Genomic DNA, 26882 nt, shown 5'->3' with positions numbered 1-26882 from the left:
CTCCTCCGAGTGTGTGAAGAACACACAGACATTTCGTCCCTGTGGAAAGGCTGCACATGTCCTGCAGGGTCAGCGTCCCTCTCCCTCAACCCCTTCACAGCAAACCACAACCTCTGATGAGTCCTCCTGAGCTCCGACTCTCATCACAACATTCAGCCTCTGCATCAATGTGGTCCGACAGCACACAGGATACGGTTCGGCACAAAGGGTCATTTTGGTGGTTATGGATTGCCTGCCATGGTGTTTGCTCACTTTCGGGGCGGTGATGAATATCTGAAAAATAAATGGTGTAACTTAGCACCCTCGTGGCAGTAGAATAAAACAACACATGCAGTGTAATGTGGCTCCTCAACTCGTTTGCATTTAGGTTTAAGCTTGCTGAGATGCTAACAAGAAAATCACAATCACAAAATACAGAAATACCCTCCTAATCCTTAATCCTCAGGAGCAACTGCAGTGATGTATTGTTTCTGCATCTGTGAAAGGATGCTGCCAAAACATTTGCAAATTATTTTCCAAGATTTGCTCGAGGAAACAACAACAACAACAACAAAAGAAAAAAACCCTCAGATGTTTCAGTGTATTTGTTCCCAAAATATTTCATCCAAAGCCTGCACATCTTGTATGTATTTGCACTGTGTGTCACTGAATATCAAACACACATTTTGCTCTTTTTATCCTCAGTTGATGTGCACGTTTAACCCCCACAGTTTTACAACAAACATTGTTGCAATTGTGTTATATTTCAAAACATATGACTGCAGAACACAGATCCTACTGAGGACCAGAGGAGTAATGGAAATGTTCCGCCTGTGGTCACATAGTTCACTTCCACCCAAAGAAAAAAGACAAAGACATGTAAATGACAAACAGTGACGTTCTCTATGTTTTCTGCAGGCATCGAGGAGCATCACCACTCACTACTTCTGGAGGGTTGACCTTAATTTTTACTGCTGAAATCAGCACAGTGAATGGGGAAAGATCTGGAGTCTCACTGGGAGATTTTCACCCAGAGCATCAGGGGAGCATTGCTTTGGTCACATCGTGTCTGTGCTGTGCGTCTTTAATGAGTGAATCCCAAAGAATCTTTCTTTTCCTACATGCAGTACTGCGTCACCTTCCAGCTTTTCTGCATGTGAGTTAGCAGGAAAATGAGAAGGAAGCCACCTGTGCTCAGGTCCAGTTTCTTTGGAGGTTCGGGGTATTTTTGTTTCAGTTTTATTTGGTTACACGTCACTTGACTGGTTGGCATTTAAGCTAATTCCTGACGCACACATTCTCACTTCACACGGGCACGAACACACGCAGCCCATGAAATGAAGGCTCGTTCCTAAATGCTATTCCTTGTTGTGTTGCACGCTGAGCGAGAGTCACATAACATGCAGGACATACAGAGAAGTGTTTTCCTTTTGTAAATCTGATTACAATGAAAGGGTTAGAGTTAGGGAAACAAGCTTTAAGGATTATCAGTATGGGCAGGGAACACAGGAAATTTGCAAGGGCGCATTTAAAGCTTTGTTTTAATTATCTCTTTCAACCTACAGTCTTTGATTCTTCCTCTTATTGTATTAAACAGATTTTTTTAAATAAATGGTTTAGGTGCAGAGGTTTTGGCGTAACGAAAAATCATCCCGAATGTAATTCAGTCATATGTTCTTGGAATTGCTGTCGCTGCCTTCTTCTTATTCTCCTCCTCCTCTTCCTCCTCCTCCTGTTCTTCTAAGTCTGCCTTCCCATGATTGAAAATAAACCCAATCTTGCCTACAGGTCCAGTTCTATGCCAACCTTCTTCAGCTGGTATTACGGGATAATAGACTAGCTGGTGGCACTACAGCAAGTGTCCCACGTTTAAAACTTTGGACAGTTTGAAAACCACATTCATGAGCCATAACTTTGCAACATTCACCAAAATGGAGATCCAACTGTCAGAGATGTTCACATGCTTTGAGCTGGCAGGAATTTAAATTGAAACTAATTGAAATTAAACTTAAATTCCATATATGAAATGTTCACTTTCTTCATCATGAAATCCATATGGAATACATATCAATGGATATTGCTGTAACAAAATATCAGAATTATACTGGAGTAAATATAATCCTTGTTTGTACTTCTACTAGAGAGAAGCTGAAAAACCAAGCAAACTGTCTTCATGACTGAGTGGGTCCTCTGGGTGTCGATACAAAGAGCTGGAGAGAATTTCTGTTTATCTGAACATGAGGAAAAACATCCATTACACAGTTTAAATCTCATGAAAAATCATGCAGTGTTAAAAGAAACCGTATTCACCCCTCATTTACTACCTCACAGCTCCACCTTGTGGACTAACATAGGAATTATATGTAAGAAGAGAAACTTTTAATCATGCTTTGGTTGTATTTGTTGTGATGAATGAGTACTGCTGTTTCTTGCCGTGTGATCTGATGAAGAGAACTCTACAATATCACCTTCCTTTTCTCCTGAAGAATTTCTCTCTACTGAGTTTCATCGATGAGTGATCAAACATCCTCTCTTTCTTCATTTTCTTCGTGACTAAGAATAAATGCTCACGTCCCATTGTGGTGAAGTGGGTTTAGCTTCCTGTAAGTCACAGAGCAATTCGCGACCTCAGCATCCCTCTGCAGGTTGTCTGTGCACCACACACTGATCGAATGGGCCTCTGCTGTGCTGTGTCACCTGTTTGACACCAGCACATAAAGACATTTAAATTTTCCACACTCTCAGATTCATGTTATGTGAACAATCAAATAAAATACCAGAATATTATAGAAAGAAACTGTGCTTACCCATAAGTCAGTGTTGCTGTAGTGCTCTGGACGTTCTCTCTGGGCCGACTGGCTGCTGTTGTCTCTGTCACACTGTGTTCGTGTTGTTCACTCTGCTGTGAGACTGTTTGACTGAACAAAGACAGCTTTGTCTTTTGTATATTTCGTCAATCCTTTCAGTGTTTGTGCGTGTGTGTGAATGCTGTTTGCTCTGCAGGTGAACTTGTTCTACTCACTGAGGATAGAACTTTAAGAGGGTCTGACCCTTCCCAACCCGAACCCTCTGACAACGCCCTATCCAGACCCAGAACACACACTTCCTGGTGTCCACACTCTAGTTTAACAAGCTAACACTGGTACATAGATTCTGGAAGCTTTTATGCTTCTGTAAAAAGAGCGCCTGTTCCTTCACAGTCTCGCAGCAAACGTACCATCAGGGAGATGATGTGAGAGGAACAGGAACCAACACAGAGTAGACCATCAACAGAACAAACAAATTTGGATTAGACAACAACCATGAAGCTAAAGCATATGAGACATTTAATTTTTCTTCCCTACAACTAAGACACCGAGTATCACTCAACCTGATCAGTGGTAATCAGAGGAGCTGATAGGTTCATCACAGTCTGCTCATATCTAATCGTAAAGTTTTAGTGTCTGCTGGGGTTTTACTACACATACTGGAGTGTGTGTGCCAAAGCTGTTTCCAAATGTCTGCACAGATAGAAGAAAATTGATCTCAACATACTTCTCTGACATGCACCTTCAACTGACTTCTCAAAGGCTCTGAAAGCCAACCACGAGTCCAGTAATTAAATGCATTCAAAACACACAAGCGCGTAATGTGAATCCCACTGCGATCTTTCAGTGACGCTTATGGCAGGTGGCATCCAGTAGGTTTCAGTTATTCAAATTTATCACAACGGACTGTGCAGTTTTAGGATGCAAAAGCAGCATTCTGACCATGTTAAGGTTTACAAAAACACCACATCTGTGTGTGCTTTATATGTTAGTTGGGTGATAAAACAGACATTATAACGTTTAACCTTGCTTTTATATCCTTTATACATTTATATGTGAAATAAATATAAAACTATGCACATGCCCGCTCAGCAAATATCTGTGAATTAACCAAACATAACTTGTAAAAAGATAGTAACTGATAGAAATTTTGTGATCTAAATCAGAACCATTTGCAACACTGAGTTGTAATGTGCAAAGTTTACATCTTATCAGTTAGATAACAACAGGTGGATCTTATCTAGATGAGACTCCAGTGTTGTCTAATCATTAGCAGTGTGTGTAAGCAGAGCAAACACAAAATTCCTTTTAAAGAATAGGTTAAGGAGTAAAGGAAACAAACACAAAAAGTCCACGCTGAGTCTCTTGGTGTCATTTACAGTCTGTTTGGTTAGTTCATACTGACAGCGTCTCTCTCACGAGTTCTTTAGACGAGGAGGTGATGGTGGTGTCGTTGACAGTGGACAGCGACACCTCTGTACCAGTGTTTGAAGGCCAGCTGCCTGCGGGGCCCTCTCTGATGGACCGGCTGTTCTTTCTGAAAGAGTCCCTGATCCTGCTGGAGAGGTGGTTGGACACTCGTCTCACCACTTGGCTCAGTCCGCGGTTCTTCACCTTAATCAGGCCCACGTCGTCCTCCAGCTCCTCGGGTGGCACGTCGATGTTCCCGGAGTACCAGAACACCCACCAAATGAGGCTGAGGAAGATGATGATGGCCCCCGCGTAGACGAACAAGTCGTGGACGACCAGCCCTCCAAACACCCCCACCATCATGATGAAGACGCCGAGTATGTCGTGGGCCACTGCGAACCAAAACGAGCACTTGCAGCGACCAACTCCCCCGTACCTCCTCTCCATGACTGGCTCTACCTGATCAGATGTTGACATGATGACAGCAGAGCTCCTCCACAACAAAAATGGTCTTCAATCTTATCCAAGAATTAATCCAGATGTGGACAAAACAACAAATGCTGGCAGCTAACGGCCCTGCAGGGCAGTGAAGTGTAAACCTCACTGACCAACAGAAACAAATGAAACAATCTGCAGTGACACTGGTCAAAGTACAATGTACACAGGCAGTTATCAGCAACAGCCACACCAGCTTTGTCACTGTATTGGATGTTTCAAAGGAAACATCGCCAGCAAAAAGAATAGTTTCCACTTTCACATTATTGAGTCATTTTCATCCTCCATTCAAGCGCCCTGACTGTACCTCTTCCGCCTCTGCTTCTCTTTCAGTATGGGGATCCACACCAGCCCCATCACAACAAACATCAGTCCTATGGACAGGCAGGCTGAGGCCACAGAGCGCGATGCTTCACTCACCCCCAGTGACTGGAGCAGGAAGAGGAGTCCGCCTGCAGCAGACATCAGAGACCCCATCACCATCACAATGATGGCCTTGTGGAGGTAGGCCCAGCCTGGGGCCGCTGCAGCACCGGCGTGACCGTCTGGACACAGACTCCCAGAGTCATCTGCAAAAGAGCTTCCTCCAACTGTTTGCATGGTTGCCTGACAGGAGAAAATGCCTCTTATGGCTTTGTTTCTCCCCTCCAAGAACCTTTAACACGTGAATAATGAAAACACCAGTCGCTGGACATCCACAGTTCGCCAGTTTTCTTATTCATTTACATCTTGAGCCGTCCTGTCTTCTCAGCCACGTCCCAGTCCTATGGAGCCTGCATGATCAATAAGAGCGTCTGTATGATGCATCTCTCATCCTCCAGCCCAGTAACCCGTGAACACACTGTCATTCCAGACGGCCCACCACACCCACACGACAGAGGGAGGGCTTGGATGAATAGGCTGACTGAGCCCACCTGTTGACAACAATCTCATCTCCACTGATTGGCTGCTTACATCTTGCTCCTCCATGACAAATTTACATTCTATAGAAATGCAAGAAAATTTCATACTTCATTATTAGTTTGTGTGTTGAATATCGATCTGACACCTTCAATAAGGACATAAAGGTGTTGTGAAGACACCAAGCCTCACGGGAGATGTTTCTGTGTCCATGTAACATTACTGCATGTGAGCAGCAGCTGTACAAGCCGGAGCATCTCACCGACAATAGGCATGTCATCTGATACAGCTGGCAGCTACGCATGCACAGCTCTGAGTGCTAAACACAACATGAGCAAACAGTTCTCAAGGCTAATGCACTTGCACACACAAACGGTGCGTGAAAACACACTGTACTCTGTACAGCCTGAGGAGTTAAATGAAGCTTTGAACTAAATTTTGCAGAACAGCTTATAAAAGTGTTTAAAACCTCAAACAGATGGTGCAAATGCACTGTTCAGTCACAAAGGCTACACTTAAAGTTGTTACTTTAACTTGAACTGCTAGAATCAATGATGATTAAATAAATCTATTACTGTCATCATTCTGACAAAAATTAATTTGCCTGAGGAATGTCTGACCGGAGGTCATGCTAAAGTTTTAAGAAACTGTCTTTTCTTTTATTAAGTAAACAATAACAGATAAATTCCCTGAGGAATTCAAATGCCCCATTCAAAAAGAAGCCAAAACAGAATATAAATCACCAAGAACTGAATACCATTTACCTTCACCACTCTGCTGTGAAAAAGGCCCTTTGTTACAAAGCAATTACTGAAGGAAAACAAAGCCACAAGCAATTTCAGTTAACTGCTTTTATAATCTACGATTATAACAAACAAACAAAAAAAAACAAAACAAAACAGGCTGAGTATTTTGGCCAATCAGTGAACAATCTGGTCCTGTGTCCTGTGTAAAAAGGTCCATGTTGGGTAATGTGCAAATCATTTCACTTTAGGCGCTTTTCTTTTTATTTTGGAGTCCGTCTTGCCTGCCTTCTTGGTTCGTTTGCTTGGCGCTTTATTTCCCCTCTTGGCAACAGCAGGCTTGGGTGCTTTCTTCAGCTGCTGCTTTTTGGATGACTTCTACAAGAAAGTAAGGAAATAAGGGTCTGCAGTTCACAGAAGACGCAGTGCTGCACAATTTCTCCCAAAACACTGGTTGTTTAACCAATATTTCGTTTGTTTATATTTTAACTGGTTCCAAGTATTTAACTCTAGCAGCTTTCAGTAGTACCAACCTCCAGTTTAGGCTTTTTGCTCGGTGTCGCTATAGGAACCAGCTGTGGGATTTCTTCGTCCTCTTCTTCCTCCTTCTCCTCCACCTTTCTCTCCTCCCCCTCCACAGTGGGAGCCGTCTGCTTTGTTTCCTCTGCCTTTGCCTTCTTTGCCTGTTTTTTGGCTGTGGCTCCCTGAAAACATATGACACATGGCTTGAATAATCTGGCACAAAGGCAAGACAAACATGCAGAAAATTAGATTATTCTCACCTTTTTCTCTGGAGTCTGAGCAGGCTTCTTTGCCTCCTGCTGCACACTAAGGTGGCCAAGACCCGAAGTGTAGATGGGCAGGGCCACTGATGTTTGACTCTTTATGTGGATGATCTTCATCACTGGTTCTTTCTGTAAACAACAGTGCAAATATAATACAGATTTTAGGGGGAAAAGGCAAGGCTATTTTGTTAGAGTTCGAGGTGGTCAAAAGATAAAATTCCTGTACAAGCACTGAAGTAACAAATATTTTGAGAAGCACAAACTCCCAAAAGGGAGCAGGAGCACAAGACAATAAGGACAAAAGCACTTTATTACAATTAAACAAAGATCAGTGATTCAAAGCTGTCCAGAGACATAAATCCATCAAACTTGCTACAACAACTCTGGTGAGCAGCTTCACTCACCATCTGTATTTTGGCCACCACTGTTTGGACGGCAGCCTCGATGTTTTCTGTCACTTCATCTGCAGTCATGCCAGAGTGGGCAACACGTGCCATGCTATAATACAGGCCAGTCATGTGAGATAAACACTGTAAACAGCACCAATACAAATGATACAAATGCAGGCATTTTTGGATCTCATGTCAACATGATATTTATGATTGTGTATCAAAGTTGTAGAGACAGGCTCCACAGGAAGAGGAGGTCCATCTGGATTTACTTTGAATTACTGTAGCACCAGCTACTGCCCATATCAAACACTTAACAGAATTGACAGGGTTGCTGAGAGGTGCAATTCATTTTATCACAAGACATAAAAACATTGCGTTCAACTCAAAATTGTTCTTGTGCTCTCCTGTTTAAGCAGTAGTGAGGACAACACATTTTCTTTGACCTAAAAATTCCACAGAAAACTGTTTGAGAACACAAAGAGCAGTAGAGCGACGCTCACCAGCAGCAGCCCTTGTTGGTAACTTTCAAGCTGGTGCCCTGGATGACACGCTGGACGTCTCTGGCCAGGTGTTTGCTCTCCAGGTTCACACACAGCGGCTCTCTGGTAAAAAGAGATACGCAGTAAGAACTCATCTGCTGCAACCACAGAACTCATCAGTAAAAAGAAACACTAAAACACACAGGTTAGAAGACACATAACTATGCATTTGATGTGTTTGATTTGTTTCACAAGTTTTACACCTGGGACATTTTGACTTGTTAATAACATTGCAATGATTACACTGTCACAGTAACAGAAATCTCCTTTTTCCTGTCAGCTCCAGAGGCTGCAGGTGTAGGGAAAAGAAAGAAAAAGTTGGACTTCTGAGACCCTATGTCTGCAGAACAAAATCAAAAGAGCATACACCTACAATATCCATAACTCACTGGGTCTGGGAAGTGAATCAAAGTCCACCTCAACTGTCTGACTGGTGCTTACAAACAAAGAGCTGACAGCACTTGGTTAAGGTCTTACTTCTTTCTCTGGTAGAAATGTTTTCCAAGGTGGGAGGGCAGCAGGCGGCGGATACGGTCATCAGAGAGGAACATGTCAAAGTTACCCAGCAGACGGCGCTTGGCTTCATACGGTTTGTACTCCGTCTTCAGGACCTTGTACGGGATGATCTGCTCCAGATACAGGGACACAGTATTGTCAAGGCAGCCATCAATAGGAGGTCTTACATGTACATAAAAAAACGTGGCTGTTAAATCACAAGTGGTTTGTAAGACTTAGGACTTAACAGCCACTGTGGCCAACCAGCCATTAATGTAGATAAAACTTACATTACATTATACATTTATCCATGCTGTGCAATGTGTTTGCTGAAGGGACTTTGGCAAATACCTCAGAGATGTTTTTGACTCCTCTCTCCTCCAGCAGCTTCTTATAAAACCTCTGGGTTTGTTCTCCGGTCATTTTGGGCTCATCTCTGGTGAAGAGGCAAATCTCATCTGTGTCAGTCCGCTGGCCATGGGGCAAGGGACTGAGGGCCGAATGAAACATCAACATCATTTAGGTCGGTTCAGGTGAGAGTTAACTACAAGCCAGTCATGAATGCAGCTTTAGGATCCTGTATGGTGGACTCACATGCGGATGGTCTGTGCCTTTCTGGGGATCTTCCAGAGGGTGAAAAGCACACTGATCGGCTGAGTGTCGTCCAGGAGCAGGGAGTCACGGGTCGACTTGGTTTTCAGGAAAGCCTGCAAGGCTTGGACGGCCTTTTTCACCTGACAGAGACATTAATTCAGAAGCTATAAAAAAACACAAAAACCTGACAAGCTCGGATTTTCTTCCGATGTCCTAGAGTTTGAGACTTGTTACTGTGCCTCTGTAAATTAGCTTCGTTCCTAACCCGGTTAGGCGAGCTAATGTTAGCTACTTTATATCTCCTGTCGACTCATAACGACATACTTTATTACAGTTATGTAAACATCTATTAACTAGCAAGCTATTTGCAAACAGGTCAAATGTACAGCAGCAAAAAAAACACATTTTACCTGTGCCCGGTCCAACACGAGTTGTCTTTCCTCAGCCATGCTGTCGGGTTCACGTGTAAACCACAGCTACGCATGCGCATTTCTGCTTCTTCTTCTTCGCCTCCTTCGACTTTTGACGACAGCTTGCATCCTTGGTGTTGCATTACTGCCATCTTTTGGAGTTATTTAAATCCTACAGTGTCCGACACGCCAGACTTTTCCCATGAGCTCTGTCCTGTTTGGACAGCTGACCAGACATTTCCTGCCTTGTCCGCTTCCGCCAGACTCCAGTTTGCCCTTTAATCCCGCTCATGCTGGCCTTGACCTTTTTATTCATTTTGATACACATTTCCTGCAATTAACAAGCACTCATGCTACTGTTGAAATGCATATATCCACAAAGCATAATTACAGGCATATATTGGTGCTACAAATGTCAGGATTTAATAGTATTGATGAATCGTCTGTTGATTTTTCCATCCCAAATGGGAATTCTTATTAAAAGAAAAACAAATACACCTTTCTGTTGCAGCTTGATCATTTATTTTCAGTTTAGATTATATAACAGCTGTGTGTGTCTGTTGGTGTGAGTATGTGTAACCATGGTTCATCCGAGTAGTATGTGAGCTCAGTCCAATTAAAACATCTCATGTGGAGAGAGACCAAATGTAAAATTTTGGTACAGCAATCCTTAAAACCAAATAAAATGTCCAGTGGATTCTTAATCCCATTCTTAAAAAGGGAGACATACTTTGCAAATTACACTTACAGGATAACCGCTGGTCTTTTGCAGGATATGAAAATCTGTTTATTTTTTCCTCCCCAATTTGAGTAACACTGCATCCATCTCCATTCTAAAAACAAATGGCGTGGCCAGCCGACAGCGCGGTTAGCCGTGGGAGTACAGAAGGGGGATGTGTAGCTACATTAGTGGCATAGCTGAGCTCTCAATATGAGAAAGCTGACACACTTGACTTGGTCTCTCATTTTATATTGTTCATCATAAAAACTGATTCAGTCTCGTTTTCTTCATTTTGATGCGATTTTATTCTCCTTCTTCACTCCTTGTTGTCATTGTTCTCCTCTTCAGCATAGTTGTGTGTAAAGAGAGAGCAGATGTTTGGGTCGGCTCTAGCAGCATTTCTCCTCGGGTAACGAGTCGCAGAACTCCATGCATGCTGCCACTGTTGCATTTAGTCCTTTTCGGGTACCAGCTTCAGCACTTTGCCGATGGCGATAGTTTTTCCTGAGGGAGGAGTATAGACAAAATGGCAATTCAAGACTTCTGCTCATATCATCAGAAAAACAAACCAGATGTGAGATCTAGAACAAATAAATTCAAAATGTATTACATCTGCTGTAACGTGTGTCCACAAACAGGTTGTGCAAAATCTATTAAATCAATGAAGACAAACAGACTCTCACACAGTGTCCTCACCTTCATCTCTCAGCGTGAATCGTCCCATCTGAGGGAAGTCTTTGAAGGTCTCTAAGCAGATGACTCCTGCTGCCCGGAGCCTGGCAATACACACCTGGTCCTGCTTGACAAAGCGTGGTCGAGTTTTGCTTTTCTCCCCCGTCTTCTTGTCCACCAGACAGATTAAGGCCTGCAGTCGGGATTTAAAGACTTGAATACTGGCTGGGCAAACGCAATGAACATTAAAACCAAATAGCTTGGAAAGCAGAACAGTAGCTTACGGTGATTTGCACTTCTTCAATGCAGGTGTGGATGTGAAGGACTGCATTGTAACCAGGACAAATGATTGATTTGTGCTCAATGATGACGATCTGAAATAAAAGGAACAAATGAGCAACATGTAAAGTTCAGAGATTTTGTTTTAGAAAGGAATCACAATCAGTTGATTTGACATATTCCGAATGCATGTATGTGTAGCAGTGCAAAAGAAGCAGGATATCTGAATTTGTATATCAGTTTGTCATTCAGTAGATGAAATGCAGGAGTGTTTGGCAGAGAGTAGGCATCAAATGGAACCAATGAGAGCTAATCAACTAACCTCTACCCTCAAACTGAAAACTCTTCCCATTCTCATATCATCTAATGACTCTGAAAATCAGGTGCAGCAACCTTTGGTCATTTCTGTGGTCATTACCTGTGCATCAAAGGTGCGACCAGAGTGGCAGAGGTTGTCAGGGCTGCAGAGGATAAAACCAGGGAGGATTTCTTCCTCCTCGATGCCCTTCAGCCTCAACTTAAGATTCTCCCCAGGACCTGCGTCGTCTGTCTCCACATCGTCACTCAGCAGGCTCAGTACCTCCACTGTGTGCTGCAACACACAGCAATTTATACATATTTTAAATAAATGCTTTAAACAAACAGAATACTGCTGTACTGAAACAGGATATGTGGCTGGTGTTTCAACTAAAGTAAATCTGGGTACACGATCTTCTTTCCATCTAGGCCGCAGTGCATTTAATAAAACAATGAGGTTATTTCTAGTAGAAGGTTTATTGGTCCCCTGTGAGAAGGAGCAAAGTCATACAGAGGAGATCTCACCCTGTTTGGCATCATGACCAGCTGCTGGGCTTTGCTAATGGATCCAGACTCCAGTTTCCCGAGGATGACTGTGCCCATGTCCTGTTCAGAAGGATCAGAGCAATTCAGTGTTAGCAGTTACCTTCGATGCACAGCAGTCATTAACTTTATGGGCTAAGTGATTAGTTAGCTTATCAAAAAATAATCAAGAAGTCACTACAGCTAAAACAAGATATGAATCCTCCTAAAATGTTCCGAAAAGACTTTCTGCAGAGCGGGAATTAGGGGTGTCACGATTCTCCAAATCTGAAATTCCATTTGGTTTAAAAATTTTTTCAGCACCGACAGCTAGACTACTGCATCTGGATTTGTACAGATTTGATGTACAGTGTACAGTTTTATGAGACGACAGTTGTTGCTTTGTTTTGTGTCTTTTTTTTTAATTTTTCTTTAATAGAGATATTTTACAACAACAGCTCGACTCTGTGCTGGTGGCTTTTTGGGATTCAACAACACAACAAATTCAACAAAAGATAGAAATGCAGTTTGTTACAAAGTTTAGTTTCTCAAATCTCTCCCAAGTAAACCCTCCACCCAAATAAATAAAGGATCTCTGAAAAAGAAAATAAACCAACATCTCTGCGCTTTGTCTACAAGTACACAGCTTAAGAGTCCAGAAGTGCAGCTGCAACTTCAATTTAGAATCATCAAAACTGATAAGAAAGGGAATATGCATTGCATTTTATGGCTGTGGAACACTATAAGCCATATAGCAGTACAGTGTATGAAACAAACTTAATGCAAAAATACGAGATGATGAGAAGATCGACGCCACTCAAAGGTTACTGAGCGCTTGTTAAAGTGAGTTTACCAAAGCATCGAACTATTCCTCTAACGATGCGTTTGTAAAGAGAACTGAGTGAATAATCTGTTTTTGGAGAGAAGGTCAAAAGTAAATGTATTTATAATTTATAATATTATATATAATTAATTTATAATTTCGATTAATACTGCCTTATCGCTCTGTTTTTAGCTATGCAGATTCAAGACAACACAAAAAAAACAACAGTTTTGTCAACAGCTGTGTGGATCTGCAGAAAGTCTGCTGCACGGCCATCTTGGCTGAGCCACCAGGCTGCAGCAAACACTTAACCGAACCATAATCTCCTTACATCAGAAGAACGCCGGTCGGGACTACTTAATCATCAATGATTAAGGCTCTTATGCAATCGCAGTGAGAGAGGAGCATTTAAACAACTTAAAGACAAGAGGATAAAGAGGAAAAGATGACGTGAAAAAAGAAAAGAGACAATGATTAATGTAGGGAACTCAAAAATTTCACCAACACTTACATGTTGAACTGCTTCCATTATCTAAACTGAGGCGAGTGCCAAGAAGCTGAATTATCTTTAAGAGAGAAAACTATGCAGAGGCTGTAGAGTGTGAGTGTGTGAGTGTGTGAGTGTGTGTGTGTGTGTGTGTGTCAGCGGGCTGGAGAGAAAGATAAACCAGAGTAAAGGGGAAAAAAAACAAAAGAAATTTTACACCCACTCAACCACTAATCATCTTCTCAGATGAGCTGCAGCAGATTTCTGATCTTCCCTCTTTAGAATGAGAATCAGCGGCCTCCCGCTGCTCACCTTGTACTTGTCTACGATAGGTAGTCTGACTGGTCCATCACTGGATCTGGTGAAGTTTGGCAAACTGTCCAGGTGGGAAATAAATGGCAAACCCCTGGTGAAGATGAAAAAAAGGAAAACATAATCACACCTAGAAGGACTCCCCCTGTGTTACATGGAGGCAGTGAACTGAGCCTTGTGGTATTAGTTAATGGACTTACTAGCCAATGGCAACATGTTTAACATGCAGCCTTTCAGGGAAAGTACATGTTAAATTAAAGGCGGTTACAAGGTTAGGAAGGTTACAACTGAAACAACACTGCGTCACTAACGTGAACGTAAGGCACAGCAGAGATGTCTGATCTCCTCTGGGAAGCATTAGTAAAACTGTGCGTGAGAAAGGTGAAACTTATCATTAACGGAACAGAAACTGCTGGCAGGTGGAACAGGTATACTGTGAAACCATCACATCAAGAAAATCTTGTACCGTCACAATCCCTACCTGACAATACTTAAATCTGTGATAGAAACCCATTCAAAGTGCTGACTTACGTGTACCAGGGGCATTCAGGTACGGGGTCCTTGAGGTTGGCACCTGTGAGTCCAGAACAAGGCATAAAGTGGATGTCTTTCTTAGGATTGAAGCCGACCTTCTTTAGAAACGGCACAAGCTTCTCCTTACACTCTTCATATCTGCAGGAAAGTAATGAAATGATGGGGATCATTTCCTAACATATGAACAGATGTACAGCATCACAGATTGTTCCAACAGAAGACCGATACTAATAATTCACTGTTTACAATACAATGTTTTGGCGTCAATCTGTCATTTCTTTAAAACAGACCATTACAGCCAATATAAACACTACATATTTCCTGCTCACCTCTCCAGGCTCCAGTTGACCGTGGGGTCGTCCATCTTGTTGATCAGCACGATGAGATGCTTGACTCCTGCTGTTTTAGCCAGCATGGCATGTTCCCGCGTCTGTCCGCCCTTCTCAAAGCCGGTCTCAAACTCCCCCTTCCTTGCTGAAATAACCTGATACGAACCAATAAAGCAGAAGCAGTTCCACTGTTTAACGACAAATATTTAAAAAACTCGCCGTCTTCTTTAAATACATTTGGTGAGTTTATTTATGAGATAAAATGCTGGACAGTGAAAAATGCTGTAGAGACGTGAGAACTTTCCGTGAATGTTTGCATATATGTTTTCTCCTGCTGTGGAATGTCTCAGTAACAAAATACTAGTAAATGTAAACATGCATAAAAACTGTTTGATTCAAAGGAAGCTCTAAGTGTGTGTGTAATATTTCATTTGTGTGTTTTTGAGGTTTAGGGACAGTAAGGATTGGTTCTGTGTTCGTGTTCATCTCACCAGGACTGCCAGGTCAGCTTGTGACGCTCCACCAATCATGTTGGGGACAAAGCTCTTGTGTCCGGGGGCATCCAGGATGGTGAAATGCTTCTTTTCCGTCTCAAAGTAAGCTCTCCCGACCTCGACTGTCTTCCCCTTGTCTCTCTCCTCCTGGTTTGTGTCCAGAGCCCACGACAGGTACCTGCAACAAAAACACTTATCTCTGAATTTATGTTGTACTGTGTTAAGAGCACTTTGATTTACTGTATGTGTCTGGCAAACAGGCCTCTTATAATCAAAACTTCTACAACATTTGTTTTGGTAAAGAAAATATCATACGAAAAATAAAGAAAAATTGCCAGGAGGGAGCTCCAAAAATAAAAAAAACACACCGGACAACATGGCCATCAGCTTTAATGGCCAATTATGTCTGCACATACAAGAATTTTTTACTGACAAACCTTTATTGACAAACGGTTGTCAATAAAAGTTGAACAAGTTAAGAATAAAGAATGTTCCAGACTGAGATGTATGCATATATGAGGAAAAATAGGAGTATATTCATCTATAAAAATCTGAGCAGAGAAATCTGAGAACTGAGCAACAAAATAAATGAATTGGAATGAATCATTTGCAGTTAAACATGTTTGACTCAACACAAGCATTTCTCACCATGTTTCCCTGTTCTTCTCCTTCGCTTCTCTTTCATATTTTTCCAGGGTTCGCTTGTCCACCATTCCAGTTAAATACCTAACAAGGAGAACACAAAGACAGGAAAAGCTGACAAAACAAAACCTCAAACAAAGAGAGAACCAAATAACTTCATATTTAATTTTATCTGTGGCATCACGGAAACTGAAGCTCAAAACTGAAAAATAATTTTGGGCAAGACTCAGCCTGTTGCACTGCAGCTGGCAGCCACAGCAGCTCTGCTTTAGTGAACGTAGCAACTGTTACAGATGAGGCAATGCAAAGCACACACGTCTTTTAGCCAACAATGAACAACAAAAGATTTTTTTTATTTTTCATTTTCTGAGACTAAAATGAACACAGCTTAAGTTAAAATTAAAAGGACGCAATGTATTGTTTAAGGGAAATGTAAGTACTTTGTATTACACTTAGATATTTTAATTGACTGTGCAGCCCTGCTTTACTGTGATCAGCCCACAGAGAACCTGGAAAATGGATTACTCACATGATCTGCCCTCCAATAGTTGATTTGCCAGCATCTGACAGACAAAAAAGCAGGTGTAAACATCACGAATAAAACCTCCTAAAATCTTCCGCAGATGAAACAATATATGCACACATACAAATGAGACGCACCCACGTGACCGATGAAGACCACGTTCACGTGTTCTTTCTTGGGAGCATCCGGTAGTGCCGGAGTCACTTTGGGCACGGGCATCTCCTCCTCCTCCTCCTCCATCATCATTTCCTCATCCTCTTTCCTGGCGGCGCCCTCCTCACAGGCTGAGCCCAGCTCCTCCTGCCCGCCGCCCCCTCCACCTCCCCCCGGCTCCTCCTTCTGCTCCCACGTCTCTTCCTCTGTGGTCATGTCCGCCTCTGTGCTTCCGTTCTCCATTGGAGCTGGAACCACAGACGTGTACTCCACCTGTTATTTCTCTGTTATATCTGGATGCTACAGACAACCCACAGCTTAGAGGGAATGGGAACTGTTTAATGATATAACAGAAGTTTGGCTGTCATGCAAACTTGCAGACTGACCACGAGTGAATGCTGATTGATTCTGAATCCTGGACTTCATTCAAGCCGTCACATCTCTGCCAGTTTTATATTTATACCAAACTTAAACCTTTTTTTCCACATTTGCACAAAAATTTGGAAAGTGATCCCCTCTTCCACACTTCAAACACGTACAGAAACAATTCCAAGTCATCTCACGCTCTTTCATTTGGATCTCCTGCACCATTACATTTAAATGCTCTACTCGACACATTATATTTCTTTTGTTTGTCATTACTGGTAATTACTATTTATAATGCAGGTCCAGTCATGACACTTTAGTCTACTATTCTTGTCTCAATTCTCAAGAATCTGCTGCAAAACTGCCTTTAACAGTGTTTACCAACCTTAACGTCACTATCCAAACTGTCACAGTGACATGAATGCAGTTTGCAGTGACAAAAGCCACCAAACCCTTTTATGGTTTTCCACTCTATGGTCAGCTATTGCTGGTGTTTCGGCATGGATATTTTAAGAACATAAATAAAAATGTGACCTGCCACAAATAAAAGTAGAATTTGATTTCCGGGTGCACCAGCTGCTACTGGATCTCTGCCTTGAATCTACATACTGTCTAATATATGTTGTAGAAAGGATAACACATGCAAAATTAGCCTTTACAGATAATCTGGAAAGAGCTGAAAAATTTTGGCTCATCAAGCTTTAGTCCTGGTCACTTGTCAGAAATGCAATCAGGCAATGAGCTGTCGAGCAAACAAATACATGTCAAAAAAACAACAAGAGCACAGTGAAATCTGCTGAGCCCTGCAGAAGAAGCTTCTGCCCATAGCAACACACAAATAAGCTTCCCATTTCCGTAACTATGAAATTATGCAGCCCAGCAGTCATGCACAATGCCTATTTTCTTCTCAAACCTCGTAGTTTATAATCAGCCTGTGAGATACTGCTGCTGGCAACTCAGAGAGCCATTTGTGCCTTGACTTTGTCAACAGTCTCATCAAGCGATAATTATAATTTGTCTTTCAGACATGTTCAGAGCAATTTAGACATTCAAGGTGTTTGAACAAGCAACTCCATGAATATGCAGTCTGTGGGAAATGTGAAAAGGAAAGCCTTCTCTGAGCCACATTGGCTGTCTCTGTCTCTCATACACACATCATCTGGTCGTTTTTGCTTTGCCTCCCTTTGTCATTCAATCTGCTGCAGCTGAGCTCAGCCACTCTATTAAAAAACAAAAACACCACCAGTTCTCCGTAACTTGAGTAGAGACACACAGCATTCAGGGTCAGGGCAACAATGTGAATGGCTCCGCAAATTAAAGCAACTATTTTACTAGTATGATAAAATACATTCAGATTGCTCCGACACACGGTACAGCAAGGCCTTAAACGTGCGGCACTTGACACATGTCACAGTGCGAGCCAGTGGATATCTATTTCAGGCATTGACAAGTGAAGTTGCATCATATTAGAAGTAACCCTGACCACATGGGGTTACCAGTGCCAGCAATCTAAATATGGCTCAGTAAGTGAACCTACAAGCAGAAACTCAGAAGTGAGCATCCAACCTTTCTTAGAGCGCATGGGATTTGGTGTGAGATTTCAAATGTGGCTGCAGGTAAATGTGCACACCTGAGCCTGTCCTGTGGTGACAACCTGCCTGACAAGCAGATTAGCAACTTATTAGCCAGAACATGCAGAGCCTGCACTAACACTGTGGCTGCATACCGACTGTTTCTGTCACCTCCATGCTGGCAACTGGATCAGAGGAACCTTTGAGGAGAGAAAAACACAGCACATGTCAAACTTTCATAAATATTTATTAGACAGTCATGGTCACGTATGGCGTTTTGTTGTGACTGTTACTGTGTTATAAATGAGATGTCGCACCGTTACAACACTTGACTAAACACTCAAGCTGACTTGTTGACGAGTTAGTGGAAATGCGATAACTGTGACCTGGCTGGACTGAGCACAGCGAGTCAAGTAGACAGGAAGGCTAACTTAGCTGGATTAGCGAGCAAGCTAGCAAGTTAAGCTAACTTCCAGCCAGCTGCCTGGCATCCACCTACCGTCTGAAGCCGGCATTTCCACGGCGCTGGCTTGAAGGAAGCTCGGTACAAACACCGGAGCGTTAACGTTGGGGACAAACGGCTTGGCGTTGACGTTAAGGGCGGCGAAGGCGGTCGGGAGCCCCGCCGCTGCAGCCGGGGCCTCGGCATCCTCCTCCAGCTCCCACGAATCCGGGGCTGTGTCTCTCGGGTCCATCGCTCCTTTTTCCAGAGTTGACAAGCTTTCCACTACCGGGGAATGTGGACGACTTTTATGGTTCTGTCAAAACGAGTTTAGTTGCTGGTGTGTTTCAGACTCTTAACAGCACGTTTGGTGAAGTTCCCATAGCTTTGTTAAGCCGTGCTTTGACAAGCATATGGATCCCGTATCCGACGAGAAGTGGCTCAGCCTGCAAACACCGCTAGAGGGCAGCACTTGATATCTGCTTACTGTACATGTTTGCTCTGTAGGGGATCTGAGCAATCTCACTGTCGTTAAAAGATAAAAATAGTTAACAAATTGTTTTTTTTTTTTTCTTTCTTTTTTTTACAGTTTTTTTATTTTAAAACCTTTGAAAGAATACCAAAAAGTATGTAAATAAAATACATCAAAAGTACCACAGTATAAGACTGTCAGTTTAACTAACATTCTGAAGTCATTAAACTCAGTAACTAAGTTTATTAAAAATAAGTTCTGGGGACCGTGCTGACATGTGTGTCTCTATTCTTTTTATCATTCACTCTTTGGCATCATTTACTCCTCCAGCAGAAGATATGGCAAAGATAGCCTCATTCTCTGGCATATTGTGACTGGAGGAAATCAAGAAGGAGAAATAAATGAGAAGAGCAAATGTGAGTCCCATGTGTACAAAATCAAGGCTGTTTTGACACCTCAGACAAACCACAAACCAGATCCATGACCTTAAAAATGTCTAAGCGATGAGTCTAAGCAACACAAATTTTGCTCCAGTGATTCTACTCATTTTTTTAAAAATCATCTTTTAATCCATCATGTTATCAGGAGGTATAGGAGGTATTTTGGTTCACATGAATTGTATAATTCTTTTTTTTTTAAACAATGCAATGAAAGATCATCATCTAATGTTTTATGCATTATCACAGCATCAGCTAAAGGGGAGCCTTTAAACTAATATTCAAGCAAACTTCCAAGAACAGTTATGTCAGTCCATCTCAGATGACCCACAGAAGTCAGCGCTGTTTCTGGATATTGTTGATATATGGCTTTTACAGTACATGGTGAAGTCTTAACTTGTATTTTAAAGATGCAATGATAAGCTGGCAATGGTTTTCTAAAGTGTTCCTGAGCCCATGTAGTAATATCTTTTATACAGTCATGTCGGTAATTATTGCAGTGTCTATGAATATTTTGAAGTATTGTAGATAGTGTGCGGCCGCTGCACGTCCTGCAAGCACCGCTAGAGGGCAGCACTTGACTACTACTACTACTAATATACCTGTAGTTCTTCGACCGCCTGTTCTTCTTCTTCTTCTTCTACGCAAACCAACTTTTAAAGGGGGACACCGCCACCTACTGTGCCGGGGTGCGCCAGATTAGGGCATTACATTACATAGTACTGTCTGTATTATCTAACGTTTCAGCTCCGTAGTGATTTTAAACTCCATGCCTGTTTCACTTTTCCCCCTTATACAAAACGACAAAACTTTAATCACAAACTTTGATCTTGTAAATGAACAGAGGACATTTTGACACAAGTTTAACAATCCTCCGAAAAGTAATTGAGTCTTTTCACAATCATATTTTCAATTAATTTACATAAATGTGCTATTAATACTATCTTTACCCGGTTTTCTGTCTGCTAGAGAGTTTTCTTTCATTCCAGATCTTGCTCAACAAATCTAAAACATTCAAAGTAATATCAGGCACTTGAACACACTTTCCCCAGAAAATTGTCCTTTTCTTCATTACTTATTGTTTACCTTCAGCTAGAATAGAAATTTCTACAGATGCCCTTTTCCCACTAATTTCCTTTAACATCCATTCCTCTTTGGATTTCCCCTCATATACTTGATTCCTCTTTGTTGATTTAATAACTTTCCACAGCTCTGTTACTTTGATAACCAATACCAGTTTCTTTATTAAGATTCTTTCTCACCATTTTAAAATCTTTACTTTGGTCTTTTATGTTGTTTCCTTGACATCAGAATCCTCACTCTTTCAAAGTCAAAGTCTTTTTCCTGTTTCTGGTAGTGAACCTGTTACCAGTCCATTCAAATTCTCTGGCTTGATGTCCACATTCAGAATACGCTTGTCGTAAATCCAAATCTTCCAAAATTGCTCATCCTTTGTTCGAGCTGCTCCAACCATCCACCTTTCATCACACCACTAAGTTTTCATTTATCTTTATCTCTGTGGTTGTATGAGCAAGTTCACAGTTATAAGGATGATCTGTGAAAAAGAACATATCAAACTGTTGTCTTTTTTCGCTGTTTTTTATTTGAACATCTCTGAAACACAGGAAGGATACGACTAAATATATAAATAGAATAAAGACATGAGAAGTACCACAGAACAAGATACTCAGTTCACCTGTAAGAGGTTATATGAGGTTAAAAAAGTCAATAAATAAATTCATTTAAAATATTTTACATAACTTTAAATGGTCAGGCTCTGGGAATTGTGCTAACTTGTGCGTATTCCTTTTATTATTCACTCTTTGGCATCAGTAACTCCTCCAGCAGATATGGCAAAAGTGGCCTCATTCTCTGGCATATCAGGACTAGAGGAAATCAAGAAAGAGAAATAAATGTGAGCCCTAAGTATTCAAATTAAAGTCCAAGACTGTTTCCTTCATGCCTTGAGGTTGGAGATACGAGAACATAAAAATAACATGTTGTTGCGTCATCACATCTATTCAGGAAGGAAAAATCACATGACAGTTTGCTTAGCTGATGTTTATCTCAGCTGACTACATGGGAACAGGAAGCAAAACTTTAACTGTCATTTGTATGTGACATACTTAAGTATTTTGCTTTATGTCATTATTATAGACAATACTTTTGTGTATTATGACTTACCAAATCAAAACATGCCAAACTGTGAATATTACAAATAAAACTACCTGTCAAATATTTTGGCGATTCTCATCTCTCCACGCCCTTTCCTCAAACTGATCCTTGTGGTGGAGGCGTGGGCCAGGATGTGCCCACCAATTGGCTTCTTGGGATCAGCTTGAAACCTAAAAAGAAAACAAAAAATAAATAAATAAATAAAATTAAAAATAAAATCTCACCAAAGCTTCAAACAAAGCTGCATTCAAAACAGTATTATTCAGAATTTTTTCACATCTCTTACGTCATTCCTGCGCCGGGATCAGCTGTCATTTGGTTGGTCACAAACACGGCTACGTTGTACTCTAAGAAAAACGTACACGAAAGCCAAGAAGATATATGAGCAAAATCCTAAAATAACTGAGAATATCACTCTTGTATACTTTGCAACCACCATGTAAATAACTGAAAACACACAACTGACACAGATCAGCCAAAACATTAAAACAGCACTGACTATCTCTTAACAAAGCAACACTCTGCTGGGACCCTGTGCTTCCCATAGGCGTATGGCTGACGTTTGTGGCTTTCACATAAATGCACACTCATGGTTAAGACCTTCAGAGATCTTCTGCAACCTGGAGAGCATCTGGGCCAGTTTCTGCTGCCGTTCAGCCAGCTCACCTCGACCAGAAAAGTCTACTCTGAACAGAGCCATTATGGAGTCGATGATCTGGCAACATGAAGGAACAGACAAGAAGGTGAGTGAAAGGCTGAGAAAGCCAGCAAACAGTCCCCACTACTTTTAAAATGTATGTCTGTTGTTCAACATTTTGAAAAAAACGATTAAGTGTTCATTCTCAGATAGCTTCACACAGAGAACGGCTAACATGGATGTAAAACCAAAGAAATGAAGATGTGCAAAGATCTTTCAGATTCATTCCTGTACTCACCAATAGTTTGAACACTCCTCCTTCCTCGTGGAATTTGGCTGCTACAAAGTCCAACAGCTCCATCTGATGTTCACCTGAGGAGCGAGAAAGACAAAAGAACAATATATCAAAATGTCCTCACAAAATGACCTCACCCGAAGACCCTGTGGTCTTGGTCCGAATAAACCGTGTGTTCGCACTGGTATAGGCCCGGGCGTACAGCACGTTGTCCAGCACAGCATCGTGGTCCAGGTTAAACCGGTCAGCTATGTCTCTCAGTCTGTCTGGACGACTGGAACCACATGGGTACAAGTGAAGGATGATGTGAACCAGAAGAACAAGAGGAAAACATACAGATGCACACATGAACAGTCATTGTGTGCTCACATTACGACACTTACTGAAGAAATCTAAAACATGTTCGGCAGATCAGCAAATGGTACACTGTCATGCATAACAACAAAAAAATATTCAAAAATATTCAAAAATATTGAACGCAACATTTTTGAAGCATCAGCTTAACTGCACTTGAAATGCTGTTCGGTTGCTGCTGCTATTGTGAGGATACAAGGTGTTCTCCGTGTCAATGAAGATGACTTTCCCGCCTGTGTAGCCGTCTTCCCCTGGCAGCTGAGCAGTGACTGGGCAAAAGCAAATTGTTTTATTCAATGCATTCGACCTGTGCAGTGTTGTTTTATTAATCAGCTATCAGCAGCCATTTTCAAAAAGCTCCTTACTCACCACAGAACGTGTGAGACAGCTGGGTTTTCCCTGTGCGGAACTCTGTGGGATGAAATAATGTTGGTAGTTTTGAGTCAGTGCTGTGTGACATTTAAACTGTCTAATCATACACATCATGTTTAACTACAGGAAGTCATCTCCTCACCTCCAAAGGCCTCTGTGATAGCCATACTCTCCACTCCTCCACCCAAAAGTTTACTGCAGAGGTAAAACATAACTTGTATCATCTTCGATATACTTAAACAGATTCACCATCAGAGAAACTAATTTTTTCATTTCCATCCACCTAGCCACAGTATCAACCAAAGTGGTCTTCCAAAACGATATTCTGATGTTTTTGAAGCATCATTGTATCTTGTAAAGTGGAATAATTTGTTCCTTAACATCAATAATGTGACAATATTTTGGATATGACCATTGATGGTCTAACAAAACAATCATTAGTAATGTTGATTCAAGAATCAAGCAAATCCGGGTGTCTGATAAGTTAAGAAAATGACATCAGTAAACTCTAAAGTAGTCTTTAAGACCACAATGATAAATATATAGGTGTATCACAATATTATTATACTATTATACTATTATTATATATTATACGAGGCCACCACATTAAACCACTATATCTCCCACCTCCACCATATGGTAAATGTAATTATAAATGCCCAAATCACAGGCTGATGTAATATGTTCACATGTTATCAACATAATGAGTAAATCTTAACTCGAACTCCTGGCTCCCAGTTGTGATGTGGAACACCTGCCTCCTCTTTGCACTGTACTCAAAGGCGGTCTGGAAACCAACATTCTACAATGCAAAGAAAATGACCCAGTGCATAAAATCTTCCGCTGGTTATTCATCGTAATTTTATTACCTAATTAAGAAGAATAAGAATCTTCTTAATTAGGTAATAAAATGACCTATTCATCGTAATTTTATTACCTAATTCACAGTAGAAGATAAGATTTTACCAGCATTTTCCCTGCAGCCTCCTTGATTTTTTCCACTTTTGCCTCTGACAGGCCCTTAATGTTGCACAAAGCCTTGCGAGTAGTCATCTGGATGCCCTTCACAGTGCAGATACCCACTGACTTCAACTTTTTGATGTCTGCCATATTCTGCATTCACAGGAGGGGAGGGACAGAGACATGCTCACATAGACAACTCTGGTCTGACAGGATACAGTTAGTTTGCATTGTAAACATGAACCAAACTGCACGTCAGATGTTGTACGGCTGTTCTCATCATTGTGAGGATACAAGGTGTTCCCTGTGTCTGTCAACAGTATGTTTCGGCTGCGCTGTTTACTCACAATGCCATGTTTCTGCAGGAGGTCAATGTCTTGGAAGAAGGACTCCTGTAAGGATCAGGGAAAAAGATTACATACATGAGGTAGTTGCTGAGGCGTGAACTTGATTAATGGAGAATACTGATTTTACCTTATGAAAATCCATAACACTTACAGAGAAATAATCAAATATTTAGATATTGCCACCACAGTTCGTATCAATTTATTCATGTCATGTTTTCAGACGGGCTCATAATTGACACTGATGGTAAACAGTTAACATTTTTACAGATGTGGACGATGTCTTCTTCATGGAAGGCGACTGTAAGTCAGCAAGGATTAGACTTGCTTGATTTTAATATCTTACCTCATCATCCTGGAAACCAGTGTCATCTTCAACAACCTGGTCCTCTGCAGCTTTCATTTTCAATGGATTGTGTGATGAAGATAAAACGGATCTTGCCGGTGCAGTTACTGTCAATCAGCAAGGCTGTGTAGCCAAGCTCAACGAGTTAGCTTGTCTGATAAGTGTGCTAAACCGTGAGCTTAGCTCCCTATGCTCATGGTTCAACTACACACGCATAAAAAGATTGTCTATCAAACTATTAAACCAAGAGCATTTGCTTGTTCGATCATGTACACTGGAAAACAGAGGAATATCGAGTTACTGACTAAACAAATAAAAAGACGATAACCAGTACATTAAAAGGTTAAGTGCTCTTTAGCTTTTGAAGCACTTCGGCAACTGGCGGGAATTTGTGTATTTTGTCCCATTCGAGTGCAGTCGGAAGTCATAAATGTAGTGGTTGAGTAAACGTGAACAATTAATGCATTATGGCATAATCAGGACTGACCCCCAACACTTGATAATAACTATTATTTTGAAGTGCTAATGTCGCACTTGATGTCTTAACTCACATGACGAACTCCATAAAGTGATTTAGAACAAGACTGACTTTTAAAAGTTACTCACTACTTACTGTTAGTTTAAGTCAACGGGAACACGTTCCCACTACAAACCTCTGAACCAGGTGTTGAAAAGGGCAGTGAATGCAGCATTGGACAAGGGTATTTAAAGAAATGTGCGTATAGATATTCGTTATTTTCAGGACTGTCTGTAGGTGTGGGTGCTTTGGGTGTGGCGTCTTGTAAACCCATCTGGGCTGAGAATAGTGGTGTGCAGGACACAACAATAAAAAGTTGAGCATCAAATTTAACTTTTTTCACTGCACTAAAATATGGTGACCTATCACATCAGCAAAAGCACAGGTGTTATTAACATGACTGCATTACATTTACACAATTACAGCTCTCATTTAATCATAATCATTATTAGCTGCACCAGTCAGAATTTCTGCTGTAAAGAAAGCATTCTTATACTACCCTACGATCATTCTAATATTAGAAAATGCTTAAACCTCATTGTGTACCTGTTCATATCTTTAATAATATTATTCTTTAGCCTGGTCTTACATCCATAAATCTTTAATGCTTTATGGGCAGTTTCATAATATCACCTCCAGAGCCATTAGGGGGCAAACATTCTGAAAACAGACACTTCACTTGCCATTTCATTTGGTGTTTTAATTACTGTCATGTTGGTCACAAAACAGACACGGGTTTGTAAATTGTCACATGAATAACAACAGACAACAGAACATTCTTTTATAAAAGAATGTGTCACGGTAATAATGAAACATTTAGCATCAAATCTTCACCATGACCACATTTATCAGAAAACCTATGTCATGTTTCCTGTCTTAAATGACAAAACTATTTTGCATTTCACATGCTTTCAGTGGACAGTCTCTGAATTATTGAACAAAATGGAATCTGGTAGTGCTGCATTATACAATCCATGGTGTAAGAAGAGGGAAATGTAATAAAACTTAACATGAGAGGCATTGCACTATGATATACATCCATAGCACAACAGTGAACTATGGCAAAAAGAGTCTACAGAGGCCATTCTGTAGACCACATTCCTGTAAGGCAGTGCTTCTCAAATAGTGGGGCGCGCCCCCCTGGGGGGGCGCGGTGCGATGCCAGGGGGGGCGCGTGTGACCCTGGGGAACATGCTTTTTTTTGCCGTACTAGAATAAAGTGTAATTGCACATCCACTACAGTAGTTGGCAGTGGCG

The 26882-nt window shown here is 41.4% G+C and overlaps 4 protein-coding genes and 1 non-coding gene across 5 annotated transcripts; all 5 read right to left on the bottom strand.

Moving 5' to 3' along the window:
* Positions 1-3424: 3424 nt before the first annotated feature.
* Positions 3425-4979, bottom strand: LOC124052559 (transmembrane protein 238-like). Its single transcript, XM_046376965.1, has one exon. It carries the CDS (start codon positions 4671-4673, stop codon positions 4182-4184), a length of 492 nt encoding a protein of 163 aa, XP_046232921.1. The 5' UTR covers positions 4674-4979; the 3' UTR covers positions 3425-4181.
* A 1448-nt stretch (positions 4980-6427) lies between these two features.
* rsl1d1 (ribosomal L1 domain containing 1) lies at positions 6428-9702 on the bottom strand. Its single transcript, XM_046376964.1, has 9 exons — positions 9550-9702; positions 9140-9279; positions 8897-9035; positions 8528-8676; positions 8012-8113; positions 7524-7617; positions 7117-7248; positions 6868-7038; positions 6428-6712 (listed from the first exon to the last, which is right to left on the bottom strand). The coding sequence occupies exons 1-9, from the start codon at positions 9586-9588 to the stop codon at positions 6572-6574; spliced, it is 1107 nt and encodes a 368-aa protein (XP_046232920.1). The 5' UTR covers positions 9589-9702; the 3' UTR covers positions 6428-6571.
* LOC124053301 lies at positions 7722-7853 on the bottom strand. The gene has a single exon (XR_006842131.1). It is a non-coding gene; the product is annotated as a small nucleolar RNA SNORA55 (small nucleolar RNA).
* A 346-nt stretch (positions 9703-10048) lies between the features above and the next one.
* On the bottom strand, positions 10049-19152 carry gspt1 (G1 to S phase transition 1). Its single transcript, XM_046376963.1, has 14 exons — positions 18774-19152; positions 18430-18474; positions 16322-16585; positions 16191-16224; positions 15668-15745; positions 15017-15197; positions 14526-14680; positions 14194-14334; positions 13663-13756; positions 12044-12124; positions 11640-11813; positions 11227-11316; positions 10967-11135; positions 10049-10774 (listed from the first exon to the last, which is right to left on the bottom strand). Exons 1-14 carry the CDS (start codon positions 18967-18969, stop codon positions 10722-10724), a joined length of 1755 nt encoding a protein of 584 aa, XP_046232919.1. The 5' UTR covers positions 18970-19152; the 3' UTR covers positions 10049-10721.
* A 2056-nt stretch (positions 19153-21208) lies between these two features.
* dmc1 (DNA meiotic recombinase 1) lies at positions 21209-25788 on the bottom strand. Its single transcript, XM_046378175.1, has 13 exons — positions 25109-25788; positions 24766-24810; positions 24425-24571; positions 24178-24260; positions 23601-23653; positions 23456-23497; positions 23283-23355; positions 22915-23006; positions 22736-22809; positions 22401-22515; positions 22087-22147; positions 21854-21970; positions 21209-21511 (listed from the first exon to the last, which is right to left on the bottom strand). Exons 1-13 carry the CDS (start codon positions 25163-25165, stop codon positions 21442-21444), a joined length of 1029 nt encoding a protein of 342 aa, XP_046234131.1. The 5' UTR covers positions 25166-25788; the 3' UTR covers positions 21209-21441.
* Positions 25789-26882: the final 1094 nt, after the last annotated feature.

This window comes from Scatophagus argus, chromosome 21 (assembly GCF_020382885.2).
Source record: "Scatophagus argus isolate fScaArg1 chromosome 21, fScaArg1.pri, whole genome shotgun sequence".
In the NCBI taxonomy this organism is placed as follows: Eukaryota; Metazoa; Chordata; class Actinopteri; family Scatophagidae; genus Scatophagus; species Scatophagus argus.
Note: the sequence above shows the minus strand (reverse complement) of the source record. Positions and strands in the feature narration are given on the sequence as shown.